Source organism: Strix aluco, chromosome 4 (genome assembly GCF_031877795.1).
Source record: "Strix aluco isolate bStrAlu1 chromosome 4, bStrAlu1.hap1, whole genome shotgun sequence".
In the NCBI taxonomy this organism is placed as follows: Eukaryota; Metazoa; Chordata; class Aves; order Strigiformes; family Strigidae; genus Strix; species Strix aluco.
In genome coordinates this window covers 95,719,688-95,731,707 of record NC_133934.1, presented here as the reverse complement: position 1 = coordinate 95,731,707, position 12,020 = coordinate 95,719,688, and the positions used below count along the sequence as shown (strand labels likewise).

The following is a 12,020-nucleotide window of genomic DNA, read 5'->3' as shown; positions in this document are numbered from 1 at the left end:
GAACTTTGCAAGTTTTATTTATATTTTTCATGAACAAAGACATGCATGTCTATCAGACACATAGCTACATAAACGTACGTTTATTTATTAAATAGAACACTCCCAGGAAATTTAATGAAATGCAGAGTTTATTTTCAAGTCAACCTGCAACAATATATGATAATGACAATAATAATTATCTCTTAAGAATATATCCGTTCATGGAACAGTTTTCAGTTATGATAATTCATTCCCTTGAGGTTGTCTGAAATGATACCGTGTCAGTATAATAACTGATGGAGGTTTAACCACACTTTCAGAAAAACAGTTGTGTAAAGCAGCATATAATCACTCTCCCCTCAACTTTCAATCTTCATATCATCTGTAAAAAAGAAAAGAATCATATGCTGAACTGCTGCAAGCACAATATTATTTTCAAGAGGAAAAAATCAACAACAGTTTGTGATACAGTTTGTGATGTCTACTTAAAACGCAACATCGCCCCCAAAAAAAGAGCTGGAAATAATTACTAATTGGCTCATATAACTGAGAAATAACAGACTTTTCATATCCGTATGTGGGTAAGTCTGGCTTCTGTTTATCTCAATAAACATCACCTATATTTACATGCATATGACCCTGATGTAGATTACTGCTTCTTTCAAGAAACAGGAATTACTTATCTCTGAAGGCACATGAGAGTTTCCTTCAGATATATGATGATGTTAATAATTATGCTTTCCTTAAAATATATATAATTTAATGTATTACAGTAAATCTATATCACAGACTACAGTATTATACTGACTGCAAAACCAAAATTCTGCTAAACCAGTTTCACACAAACAGTTTTGTTTGCTTACACAGCACTACACAGAGTTTAAACCACATGTAGCAGGCCAGAAAATCAAACTATTTACAGAAGATTATGCATACATGTTTAAATGTCCTTTAGAATTAAGACCATAACAAAGCTCAACTATGTAAATGTCTCTTAAAAATAAAAATAACACCTGACACTTCTCACACCTTCATCTGCAGATGTATTTGCCTTAAACTGGACTCCACGGGGATCTCCATTCCTCAATAAAATAAGCACATCTAATCATGTCTGAATTAACAACAAGCTTACCTATAGAATACACTAGGCAACTTTACAAATTTGATAAACATCACAACCGTTTGCTTATGGCCAGGAATAATTGCTTAAGACAGAACTGAGTCACCTTTGCGGGAAACAAATTAAATCCATGGAAAGGTATCAGGGTTTTCTGCTTTATGCTGTACACTTTCTCGCAAGCAGTACATTGACAAAAATAGTAAGAATGGACTGCTATTTAAATGCTAATTTTAGATGTATGGTTTAGCATTAGAGTAATATTAATGGAATGCAATAAATTGGAATATAATTCATTTGAAGTTAAACTTATGGCTAACTGCAAAATATTTAGCACTGATGTAAAAACAATTACAAACCTCTGAAATGGGTTTTATTTTGCACTTACTTTTATTGTGCCTAAAGATTACCTATTCGCACCATTTTTAAAAAGCAGACAATGACATAAAGAATCAAAGCCTGATGAGGTTACGATATCTCTAATTATATCCTTGGTTTTGTTTTTACATTTTTAATAAAAATGAAAAGATTTAGAGGCTTTGAAAATTCATAACAGGTTTTTTTTATTAAAAAAAAAAATTTTAAGCAAAATGACCATAAAACCAAGATGTTTATTAACCATACAGACTTGAGGTCTATATGGTTGAACATTACTCAGCCACTACTGAAAACAGATAATCAAAACAGCCCATTGCACTGCTCTGACACAATGCATGATTATGACTCAAAGATTTTTAAATTATTATGTGATAAATGTTAACACGTTCACTTTAAAGACTTTTACCATGAGATATCCGACATGGAAATTTACTTAATAGCTGAAATCTCCTTTCTCTCTTGTGCAATAAAGTTACCTCATAGTGACTATGCCTACCGCAACAGGTATAAACAGTTACCTGCTCACTTCACTACATAGTGGCTACAGTGCTTGGTGTTTTGCTTGACTTAACACATCCCATCTTAAAACACACTAATAATGGGAGATGGTAGTTGGGGCTGAGTCACACTTGACTCTGACTGTATTACATCTATTCAGACTAAAGAACTTGAATTCATGTGAAGGCAGCAATTTAAACTTGAGTTTTTCTCCCTGTTGGTTGTTAAAGACGACTGGTGGTGTAGTATATAGTCATGTTACTCCTGCGTGTGATCAGGTTGCCCCTGGCAGAGATCGTTCTCTGTGGTGTTCCCCATCACCACCAGTGTCACCCAGCTCTCCTCTGGGGCACACCCTTGCTCCACTCTTCTGATGCCTTGCACCTACATGAAGATCAAAGCTGGCATGTGAAGTTAGCTGAAAACTAACCTAGCGGAAAAAAAACCCACACCAAACTCCAACCTTTTCTAGAGCTACTGTATTTCTATTTTCTTCCTATCACGTTTATGGCCTAAATCTCATACTGGGCAAATATAGCAGGTGAGTCTGGATACCAAGTTTGTCTGGCAGTGTAAAAACAGCAATAACGAGCCTTCTGGCTTTCTGATAGGTGGAAGCACTCCGAAAAAATATTAACATTCCTTTCACTGTAGAAAGGTTAAGTACAAACAATCAAAGAAACAGTTGTGATCATAATTAAGAAATTATAACATAGTAAAGAGGTATTAGGATGTGAATGAATGTGAAAAAATGTTTCTCCAAATTCAGAATAGATTACCAGTATAAGGAAAGATCTATCTTGCAAACCTAGGAAAACTTATTGATTTTTAAAACAATTAAACTAGAGCAATTTAATCACAAATAACTTCACACTGTCACAACATTTATGCAAAAAAATGAGATGGAGATGTATCTGGCTAAAATGTGGCTTACTAGAACAGCTTGCTTTTCAGGAAGAGAAGTGATCTTAGGTTAAAAATCTAAATGTAGATTTGGATTACAATATCAGTATATAATTGCATTTAAGTAAAGGACTTTAAAAAGGACTATAAAAAATAGAGACATTTCCAAAATCTTTTTATAATACCAGATAGATTGAATTTAATATTGTGCTAGTTAAAGTCTATTCTTTCTTTTACTGAACTAAAAGTGATTTATAGAAATTATGCAGTATTTATTCATTCTGGTTTCTTCTATGTGTAAATTTGAACTCCCTGAAAGCAATTTGTTATTTTTAGTATAGCTAGGTCATGTTTGTTTCTATACTACCAAGTTTAATTTATTAAAAACATTCAAGAAATACTTGGATTTTTGACTGAATTGTTCTACCAACTACTGGGAGAATATTTGCTCTCCACAGAATGGTGAAATGACTTTCTACTACCAAAACCTTAATCCGTATGTGTTGTCAACACTGTTTTCCAGTTGACAGAATTAATCAACATCAATAATACATTTCATAAGAGTCCTAGTCTTATAGCCAGTTATGTCAGGGCAGAATTTTAATAAACATTCTGTTATTTTGTGTGTATTACTTTTGGCACAGTTTTATGTTTTATAAAAGCATATCCTTGCTCTGCCATAATAATCAGTGTGTGCATACCTTTGGTGAGAACCTGCTTAGTTTTTTTCATCATAATCAAAAGCCTATTCTAAAGGGTTGTTAAGAGTCTCACCTCCTTTGGTTTGCAGTGGTATGCCGAGAATGTCAGCCTCCGTGGATGGCTCATTGTTCGCACTGATGCAATATAATGGTTCACCCAAGAAAGAAGGTTTCTTCAACCTTTTTGTGTTGAGTGCTCTTGACATAAAGTAACCTTCAGTAATACTCTTATCTCCCATCTTCTGTAAACCTTCTAGGTCATCAGGTTCCTCTGTCTGGGCCAGTGAATCCTTTGATAAGTGACTATCAGCCAATGCTTTGGTGATATAGTAGCCAGGGATTTCACTCTCTGCATTAACACATAAGCTTTTGTCTTCAAGTCCAGCCTTTTCGTGAGCTGTTAACATCCCTACAATATGGTCTTCAACTAACATTTTGGAAAGAGTAGATGTGGAGTGAGGAGTAGAGTCTTGACTTGTGTAACAAGGGGGACTTAATCCAAAAGAAAGAGATTCCTGAGACTTTGGCATGGTAACGTTGCTTATTGTTCTCTGAGGCTGCATACATTCTTCCAGAAGGGTCTTAAGCTGCTCTTCAGAGAGGCCCGTTTGTTTTTCAGTCTGAAAAAAAAAGAGGCAAGAATTTATTCTGTCAAAATATAATTAATGAAAAGCAACGCCAAAACAATTTGAGAGATACAAAAGCACTGGCAGAACTCTTAAAACGATATCAATGCTTTTTCAATTCAAACTGAATTTAAGTACATATTTGCATAATTACATTATTTATGTAACATCTTCACTAGGTTCTAGATAGATTAGATGCTGAAAGTTAGGAAAGAAGTCTGATGTCCACAAGGCACTGAGAGGCCTTTGTCTACTACTAGGTATCACTGGTTTTTAATTAGCAAAGCACATACTTTTTCACATATCTTGGTTTGCTGTGTGTACATACAGACACACACACTAAGATTTTAGTTACTGAAAACAAAAGAGCACATTGCTAAAAGACTTTCAGCTATTGGGGTGATGCAACTGGGGTCAAAAATGGCTTGGGGACAGCACCAGCCCACAAAGATTGTCACATATTGACTGAAGTATTCCCAGCCTCTGACTGTAGAAATGCAACACAGCCTCTTTCAACCATATGACAAAAAGCACATCAGTTACCCATCTTCAGGACCTACCACATCAAGTATGTCCCACGGCATATGACAGGAGAAAGCCCCATCTTCTGTACATCAGTTTTACTGCTTTCTGCAAGCTGTCACTGCTTGGATAGCTCACAGATGTATCTTTTCAGTCAATTTCTTACTCAGCCAGTGGCACACTCCAATCATTTTTATCATACAGGTTTCCTTTACTGGACATTTCTTAAAATTTGATATTAAAGATAATGACTGATATTAGCTGTTAATGGTAAAGAATAGCAAAGGATGTTTTGCTTAGAGAGGTTTGCAATGAGGAGTTACTTTTAGCCTTTACAATCCTGAATGCTCCTTGGTAATAGAGAAGCACAATACTCCCTGACAATTTAAAGATTATAAGGAAAAGTACAAGACATATTTTAGATATGTATAATATATCTGCCCACGAAAAATAAGATATAGAAGATATTATAATAATATATACATGTTATAGATACTATGCAACATTTAATGGAAAAGGATGCTTTCTACAGTCAAAACCTCTGTTTGTCCAAGAGACAAAGGATTAGTTGAGAATCTGATGAACTCCCTAAGGCTGCAGTGATTTATGTCAAACAGTGATTTTATTCACTCTGTAATGATTATTATACAGAATTTACATTGTGCTAGAGCATGGGGCTACTGTCATCTCAGAGGTCATTTCAGAGGAAAGATCAGTATCAGATGTCTAGCTGACTTTTTGTTTTTTTTCCCTGAAGGTCTCTTATCCAACTACAGGAGTGATATTATGGGAGGATTATAGGAGGATTATGCCTAAAAACTGATTATTCATGTTCATGGATGGGGACAGTTTTCAGTCAGGAAGGAAATCTTATTTCTTTGTAAAACTTGTTGTGGCTATTAAAAATTACAAGGTGACACTAGAAAGTGAACAAGACAGATGTTTTAGGTTACTTTCAGTCATCATTCTGTATTTACATGTTCAAACATTAATAATAGATAATAACTGCTGCTATAGACTGATTACAGTTCAGACACTAGCTGATGAACTTAAACTCACTTTTATAGATTTATTCAACCCACTAGTCTTTTCCTGCACAGACCAACTTCCTTCTCAAAGACACTTTGAGTTCACTTCCTGCACATACAAAAGAAGACAACTGCATTAAAGAAATTGAGAAGCTAAGGTTTTGTTTTTTTTTTAAAAAAAAAAAAAAAGCTTCTACAGACTATCTTTATATGTAGAAAGCTTTATTTAGATGAATATAAAATCAGGTAATTATATTGAAATTCAGATAATCTTGGTATCAATCAATGTACTTTTGATAATATAACTGAAATCAACCTTAAGCACTTATTTAGATAACAAAGAAAAAATTATGACCTCTTCAAACTTTTCTTGGGCTTTTAAATTTTAATCTTAGTGCAGAAATACTCACTGATGAAAAATAAGTCAGACAGGGAAAAACAGTTAGTAGCAAAACACATGACAAATCAAAAATGAAACATGGAATTTTTCAAATTTTCACTCTTGATCTAATCTACCAACCCACGCCAAATTCCTTACATTTCTTGAAGGAGTATTTTAACTTGCAGGACAATGTTTACAAGTAGTCATTATTAGAATGGAGTCACTATAAGAAACCAGATGCATTCACTCAGGCAGAGCACCACAGTAACAGAGTTATACCACTACTTGAAGCACAGCTGCATCGAGAGTATATCCACAGAGCAGATTATTATGCTGCGTAAACATAACTATATTTGTATCACAGCAGATTCTCACATCTGGAAACCCACATGGATTCCCACATGTTTTTGAGTGTGTGGTTCTATACTAACATTTTTCAAAGCTCTTGGCCAAGATCATTTGGAGCTAATTTTATGTTAATGACAGGGCAATTCACTCCCTGGAGAAAGGAATTCTGCATCTGGAGTAAATGAATGACTGAGTACAAATTGAACATAGAGAGGAAGATCATTTTATCCTGCATTTCTTTTGTCTTTTTATTCCCCCCATCCCCACCCCATTTACCTACAGTCTAATTTTCTTTGTCCAAATTTAATTTTTTCTATTTTTCCTTTCAGGAAAATCATATGGCTTGTATTGACAATTAGTTCATAGATTACCTTGATTATTACCAGAGGGCTAGGTGGGGAGATTCAGAGCCTAAGGCAAATGGGGAGGGAAATGAGTATAACAGCTATAGAGTGAAAAAGCTTGGTAACTTGTGGGCTTGTTTTCCTCCAGAGTGGCAGCCCTGTAGGCAAAGCAGACAGTGTAAAACATTACTTATTTCTGTTCTCTTTTTATCTCTTCCTCCCTTTGGATTGTTTTGTAAGATATGCTTGCAAGGATGCAAAGATAAGGAAAGAGAAAGTATTTAACACACCTCTCCAAAAATTACATTTTAAAATACTAAAAGCTCACTGCAATTTTGTTGTGCCGAAGTCATTTGAGGGTTAAGGAAAAATATACAGTAGGGGAGAAGATAGCTGTTAAACAGCCATCAGTCAGCCACTCAGTAGCCAGAAAGGTTGCTGTTGAAATCAGAAAAATAAGTTTAGGGAAATCCTTAAGGAGAGACACCTCACACCAAAAAACACTGTGTATTTGCAACCAAATGAGCATTTTAACTCATTGGATCACATAATACAGCAACTGTATTAGGAGTCTGCAAAACAAATTCACACACACCAGAATAAATCCTGTGACAGCTAACTGTACTAGTTGAGAGTCACAAGACTTGGAATCAGTAACACAGTCTTAGGGAGACACTAGATTCTACCTCTCCCAAGCTTTCACTGCCCTCACTGTAAATAATTTACAACTCTTATACAGAAAAAATACTTCAAGATATTTCTTTAAAAATACAAGGGCATAAAATTAATGTAATTAAAAATGTGGAAACAGACCACTAGACAAGGGAAAAGAAGCTATTAGGTCTGGTTCTCATTAGAAATGGGAAAACCTTTTAATTGTTCTGGCTAATTTTTAATAGGAGACACTGAGTCCTATTCATTTCCTAGGCTTTTTACCGTTAATGATCCAAAAAACTAATTCCTAGCCAGGAGTTTAGGAGCCTGCTAATGACCTTGACTGTTTATGTGTGGCTAGTTTTTCACACACTTGTGGCCCTCCTCTGACTGAAGATTTCTTGTTCCTTGCTGAATTCCTCGGTGACATGGGTCTATAGAGAAAACCTTACTGCATGTGGTAGGAATGCAAACTTGTAGATTGCTGTGGACAGACCTGCTGTGACTACGGGCTTGCAAGTTCAAAGATTTAGGCGTGTTTTCCACATCTACACAGTAACAGAAACAGTCTGAAAGGTGTTATCAGATTTTAGCACGGGGAGAAAGCTAATATGGCAGGATTATTTCTAATTATAGTAAATAAACATAAAATGATGCACAGTAAATGAATAAGCACTGGAAAGCCAGGCCTGTTTAAGGACTCATGTAGCTGGCATGTCTATAAACATGTATATTTTGTTGCTTAATCTGAAAGTATTGCAGACAGTTCTCTTGATAATTTATTTGCTTGAAACAACTTACTTTGATGCTCTAATTTACTTACATTTTTACTGCTGTGTAGGACTGCAACAGCAAATTCTAAAGTGACTGCTCTCTTCCCGATAAACTCTATTTTAAGAGTATACTGATCTACTGAGACAACATTCAGATTTTTGACATATCAGCACAGGAAGGTTTTGTAAATTTTAGTTATTTTATGACTTATTAATAGTTTCTCAAACAGCTCTATTCTCCTCTGAAAAGTCAATCCTTGCCTTATATTCTCCACGCTACTCAACTCAACATCCACCATCAACTCCAAGGTCTCACCTTTATGCATCACACTGAAGAACCATGCACTTGTCTATGAAGAGTACTGGTCAGTGTTACTGTGGAATATTATTAATATGCTGCATACAAAACATCATGTCATTGTGCAAGAGCTTCTTATAATTTCCAGGAATGCTAAAAGCCCAAAGTTCTTTTGCACCACAGAAGTCAGGATTGGTGTCCATAACTTGTAAACCCATTTAATTATGGGAATATGTCCTTATGAGACTGTTGTGGGTTAACCCCAATAGTCAGCTAAGCACCACACAGCTGCTTGCTCACTCCCCACTCCCCTGCCCCAGTAGGACAGGGGAAGAGGAAAGGAAAAGCAACATAACTTGTGGATCAAGATAAAAATTGTTTAATAAAGCAAAGGAGAAGGAAAAGAAGAGAGAGAGAAAACAAGTGATGCAAAGGCAATCACTCACCATCTCCCATGGGTAGACCAATGCTCAGACAGTTCCTGAGCAAAAGATGGGTAACATTCTAGAGCACCCTCTTTTCCCTCTTTATTGATGTGCATGATGTTATATGGCATGGAACATCTCTTCAGTTAGTTCAAGTCATCTGCCACATTGTGTCCCTTCCCAGACCATTGCGCATCTCCAATCTATTCACTGGAAGGGCAGAGTGAGAAAGAGAAGGCCTTGATGCTGTGCAAACATGGGTGTGTTATCAACATTGTTTTTGTCACAAATCTAAAACACAGCACCATACCAGCTACTATGAAGAAAATTAACTCCATCCCAGGCAGATCCAGTACAGAGACCCGTACATCCACTTTTACAAAGAAATTCTTAAGTGTCCATCCAGCATGTCATGTTATGGCTTTTAGTGCTTTCTTGTTTGTTTTAAAAACACTACATTATGAGAAAGACCTTAACAAACATAAAAGAAAAAAGTTAACCTTTTCTCTATAAGGCTATTTCAGAAGGGTTATTTCAGAATGTAATGAGAGAAAATCTAACTAGAGTACATCAAAAACACACATCCCAGTGAGCATGTTTCTGGAGAGGCCAGTAATGTGTATCGATTTGATGGTGTTAAAAATTAAGACTGGAAGCTGAATAACGGATTCAGAAATTAAGAGCTCCTTGCGCTACAAACATAATTCACCATCTGGTAGTCCTGTGCTTACGTGTAGTTTGGGGACTTCTGTACTGTTTCAGGAAAGACATAAATCTTTAAGAATGAACAAGATTCCTGAGCCACAGGAGAAAATCCTGATTTTGCTCTTTTCCTCCTTCTGCTATCTTTCCTTCTGTTAGTTACATTTTCCTTTCTCTTATTTTTTTCACTGTTTCTGTTTGTGTAATGGCGGAATGAAAAGGTCTGGTAGTCAATGTTCTGTAGCTGCTGCTGCTAAGAGCCAGAAAGCAGAAAGGATGGAAGTATCTAGGCAAGAAAACAGGAACACCAGAAAAAAAGAGGAGGAGATTAGTGGGCAACTGGTAACATCACTGTTTGAAAAGACAATTCAGCATGTAACATCATGAGCCATCAGAACCCCAACATCAAAGTCATTATCAAATCAGCCTCATGGAAACCTATAAAATCTCCATTTAAAACAAAAAATTAAAAACAGTATAAAATTTCAGAAGATAAAATTAACTTCATTAATAAATTGGAAATAAAAACCCTAAAGGACTTTTTCCCCTTTCTCTGACAAAGACAAATCTTAACAGAAATCAAAAGGGGACATGAGTTTATATAATTTTGCTCTTATTTAGAGTAGCAAAGTAGGTGAAAATTGTGAAGAAGAGACACGGTATTTGCAGCAGTTAATTTCTTTTTGATTTTTAAGATAGCCTACAGGTTATACAAGTAAAAATAATTATGACAAGTTCTTGCAGGCAAAACTAATTTAAACATGCATATTTTAGTCATTACAAAGACGTATAATACTTCTTTTTATTTTAACTTTCTAAAAAATATCCAGTCAATTGCTTGTGGTTTGAAAGTGCAAATAATGAAAAACTGTGCTTCATCAGCTATGCCACACCCTGTAGACTTTAGAAAGAGAAAGCAACGGGTTGCCAGAGGTGACAGAAGTAGAAAAAAAAGGAAGCTAAAATATCTTTTGCAATCATTTTCTTCTCATTTGATACCACAGGCACTAAGCTACATTACTCACAGCTGCAGTTTGTGTGGTATTATACTAGCATATAATGAAAGAAATTCAGTGGTTGTTAAGTGTGAATTTCTTCTTGGAAGCATATGGAAATAATTTTATAACTTTTAAAGACCCAAAAAGATTTCTTTCTGAACTGCTACAAGTTGTACTTTCTGAAGCTTACTTTCAATTTTAGCTTCATTTCATAGTAGCTTTTTATCTACAGGTTGTATAACATTTTCTAGGTGCCTGAATATTAGCAATGAAATTTTCACCCATGGAGACCGAAATCTAAATTTGTATGTCCTTACCAAAGCTTTAAGAAGTTAACTTTAGGAAACAAAATTTGAAAATGTCACACAGGTTTAAAGTTTCTAACATTCCTATCAGGCATGTATTTATTAATAAAAAATTAGTATTTTTAAGTAACTGAAAGTTACTCTACTTTTTTTTTTTTTCCAACTGCCTATATATGCATTACGGGAAGACTATGACTTTGAAGCTCCATTTTCATTAACTGAACCAAATATGGTATTTGTAACCTTTAGACCCTAAACAGTACTGGATTCATACCTAAACAGTTAAAATATCAAATATAACTCATTAAAATCTGTATTTCCATTAGCATGCTGGCTTTTCCTGTCATTTTAAGATCTAATATAACATAAGACTTATGCATTATGTTATAAAGGAAAGCTAAGTGAATTTTTATTTACTGTTACAAAACAGTAAAACTATTACAAAAACTCCTATATTTTATTACCCAATTAACTTCTGAATAGTAGGTTTCATACCACAAAGCAAATGGTTGGCAAAGGAATATCAAAGGAAATTCTGAATATATTTTATATAATACCTAAATACAAAAGCAAATAAAGGGTAATAGAAATTATTTCATATTAAATTAGAAATATTTTTCCTATTATACTAATCTTTCCTAAAATATTGGTGAGTGTGAAACTATGGCTAAATCTGGTAAAGTCTGACTTTCCTAAAACATAAACTATTGTACATCAAAGAAAAAATTATATGCAAAAGCAAGTTATAAACAGTGGTTTATTAGTGGCTGGGAATTATTACTACCTAAGCAGCTGAGTCTGCTGAGTTAAACGAATTGATAAGACAAATTTTGATAATTATAGTCTCTTTCAGAGGTACTAAGAGACATTTTATGCATTTGAATTTACTCTGTTTTCTTTAGTTCAATTCTGTTTCATGTGAATTTGAGAAACCAAACAGGAGCTGGAAAAGCAAGGAACTAGTTTTGATCCTCTGATGATGAATAAAAAGAAATGCAAGAAGAGATCTAGTATTCTAAAATCACGGAGACTTTTCAAG

At 34.8% G+C, this 12,020-nt stretch overlaps 1 protein-coding gene across 3 annotated transcripts in view; it reads right to left on the bottom strand.

Annotated features, from left to right (window-relative positions):
• FSIP1 (fibrous sheath interacting protein 1) overlaps nt 1-12,020 on the bottom strand; it is an 83,080-nt gene continuing 71,060 nt past the window's right edge. For all 3 annotated transcript variants that reach the window (XM_074821538.1, XM_074821537.1, XM_074821539.1), the window contains exons 12-13: nt 3,650-4,196; nt 1-361 (exon numbers count right to left, since the gene is read on the bottom strand). In XM_074821538.1, coding sequence (XP_074677639.1) covers nt 339-361; nt 3,650-4,196 — 570 coding nt within the window. In that variant the 3' untranslated portion in view covers nt 1-338. The remainder of the gene's footprint in view (nt 362-3,649; nt 4,197-12,020) is intronic.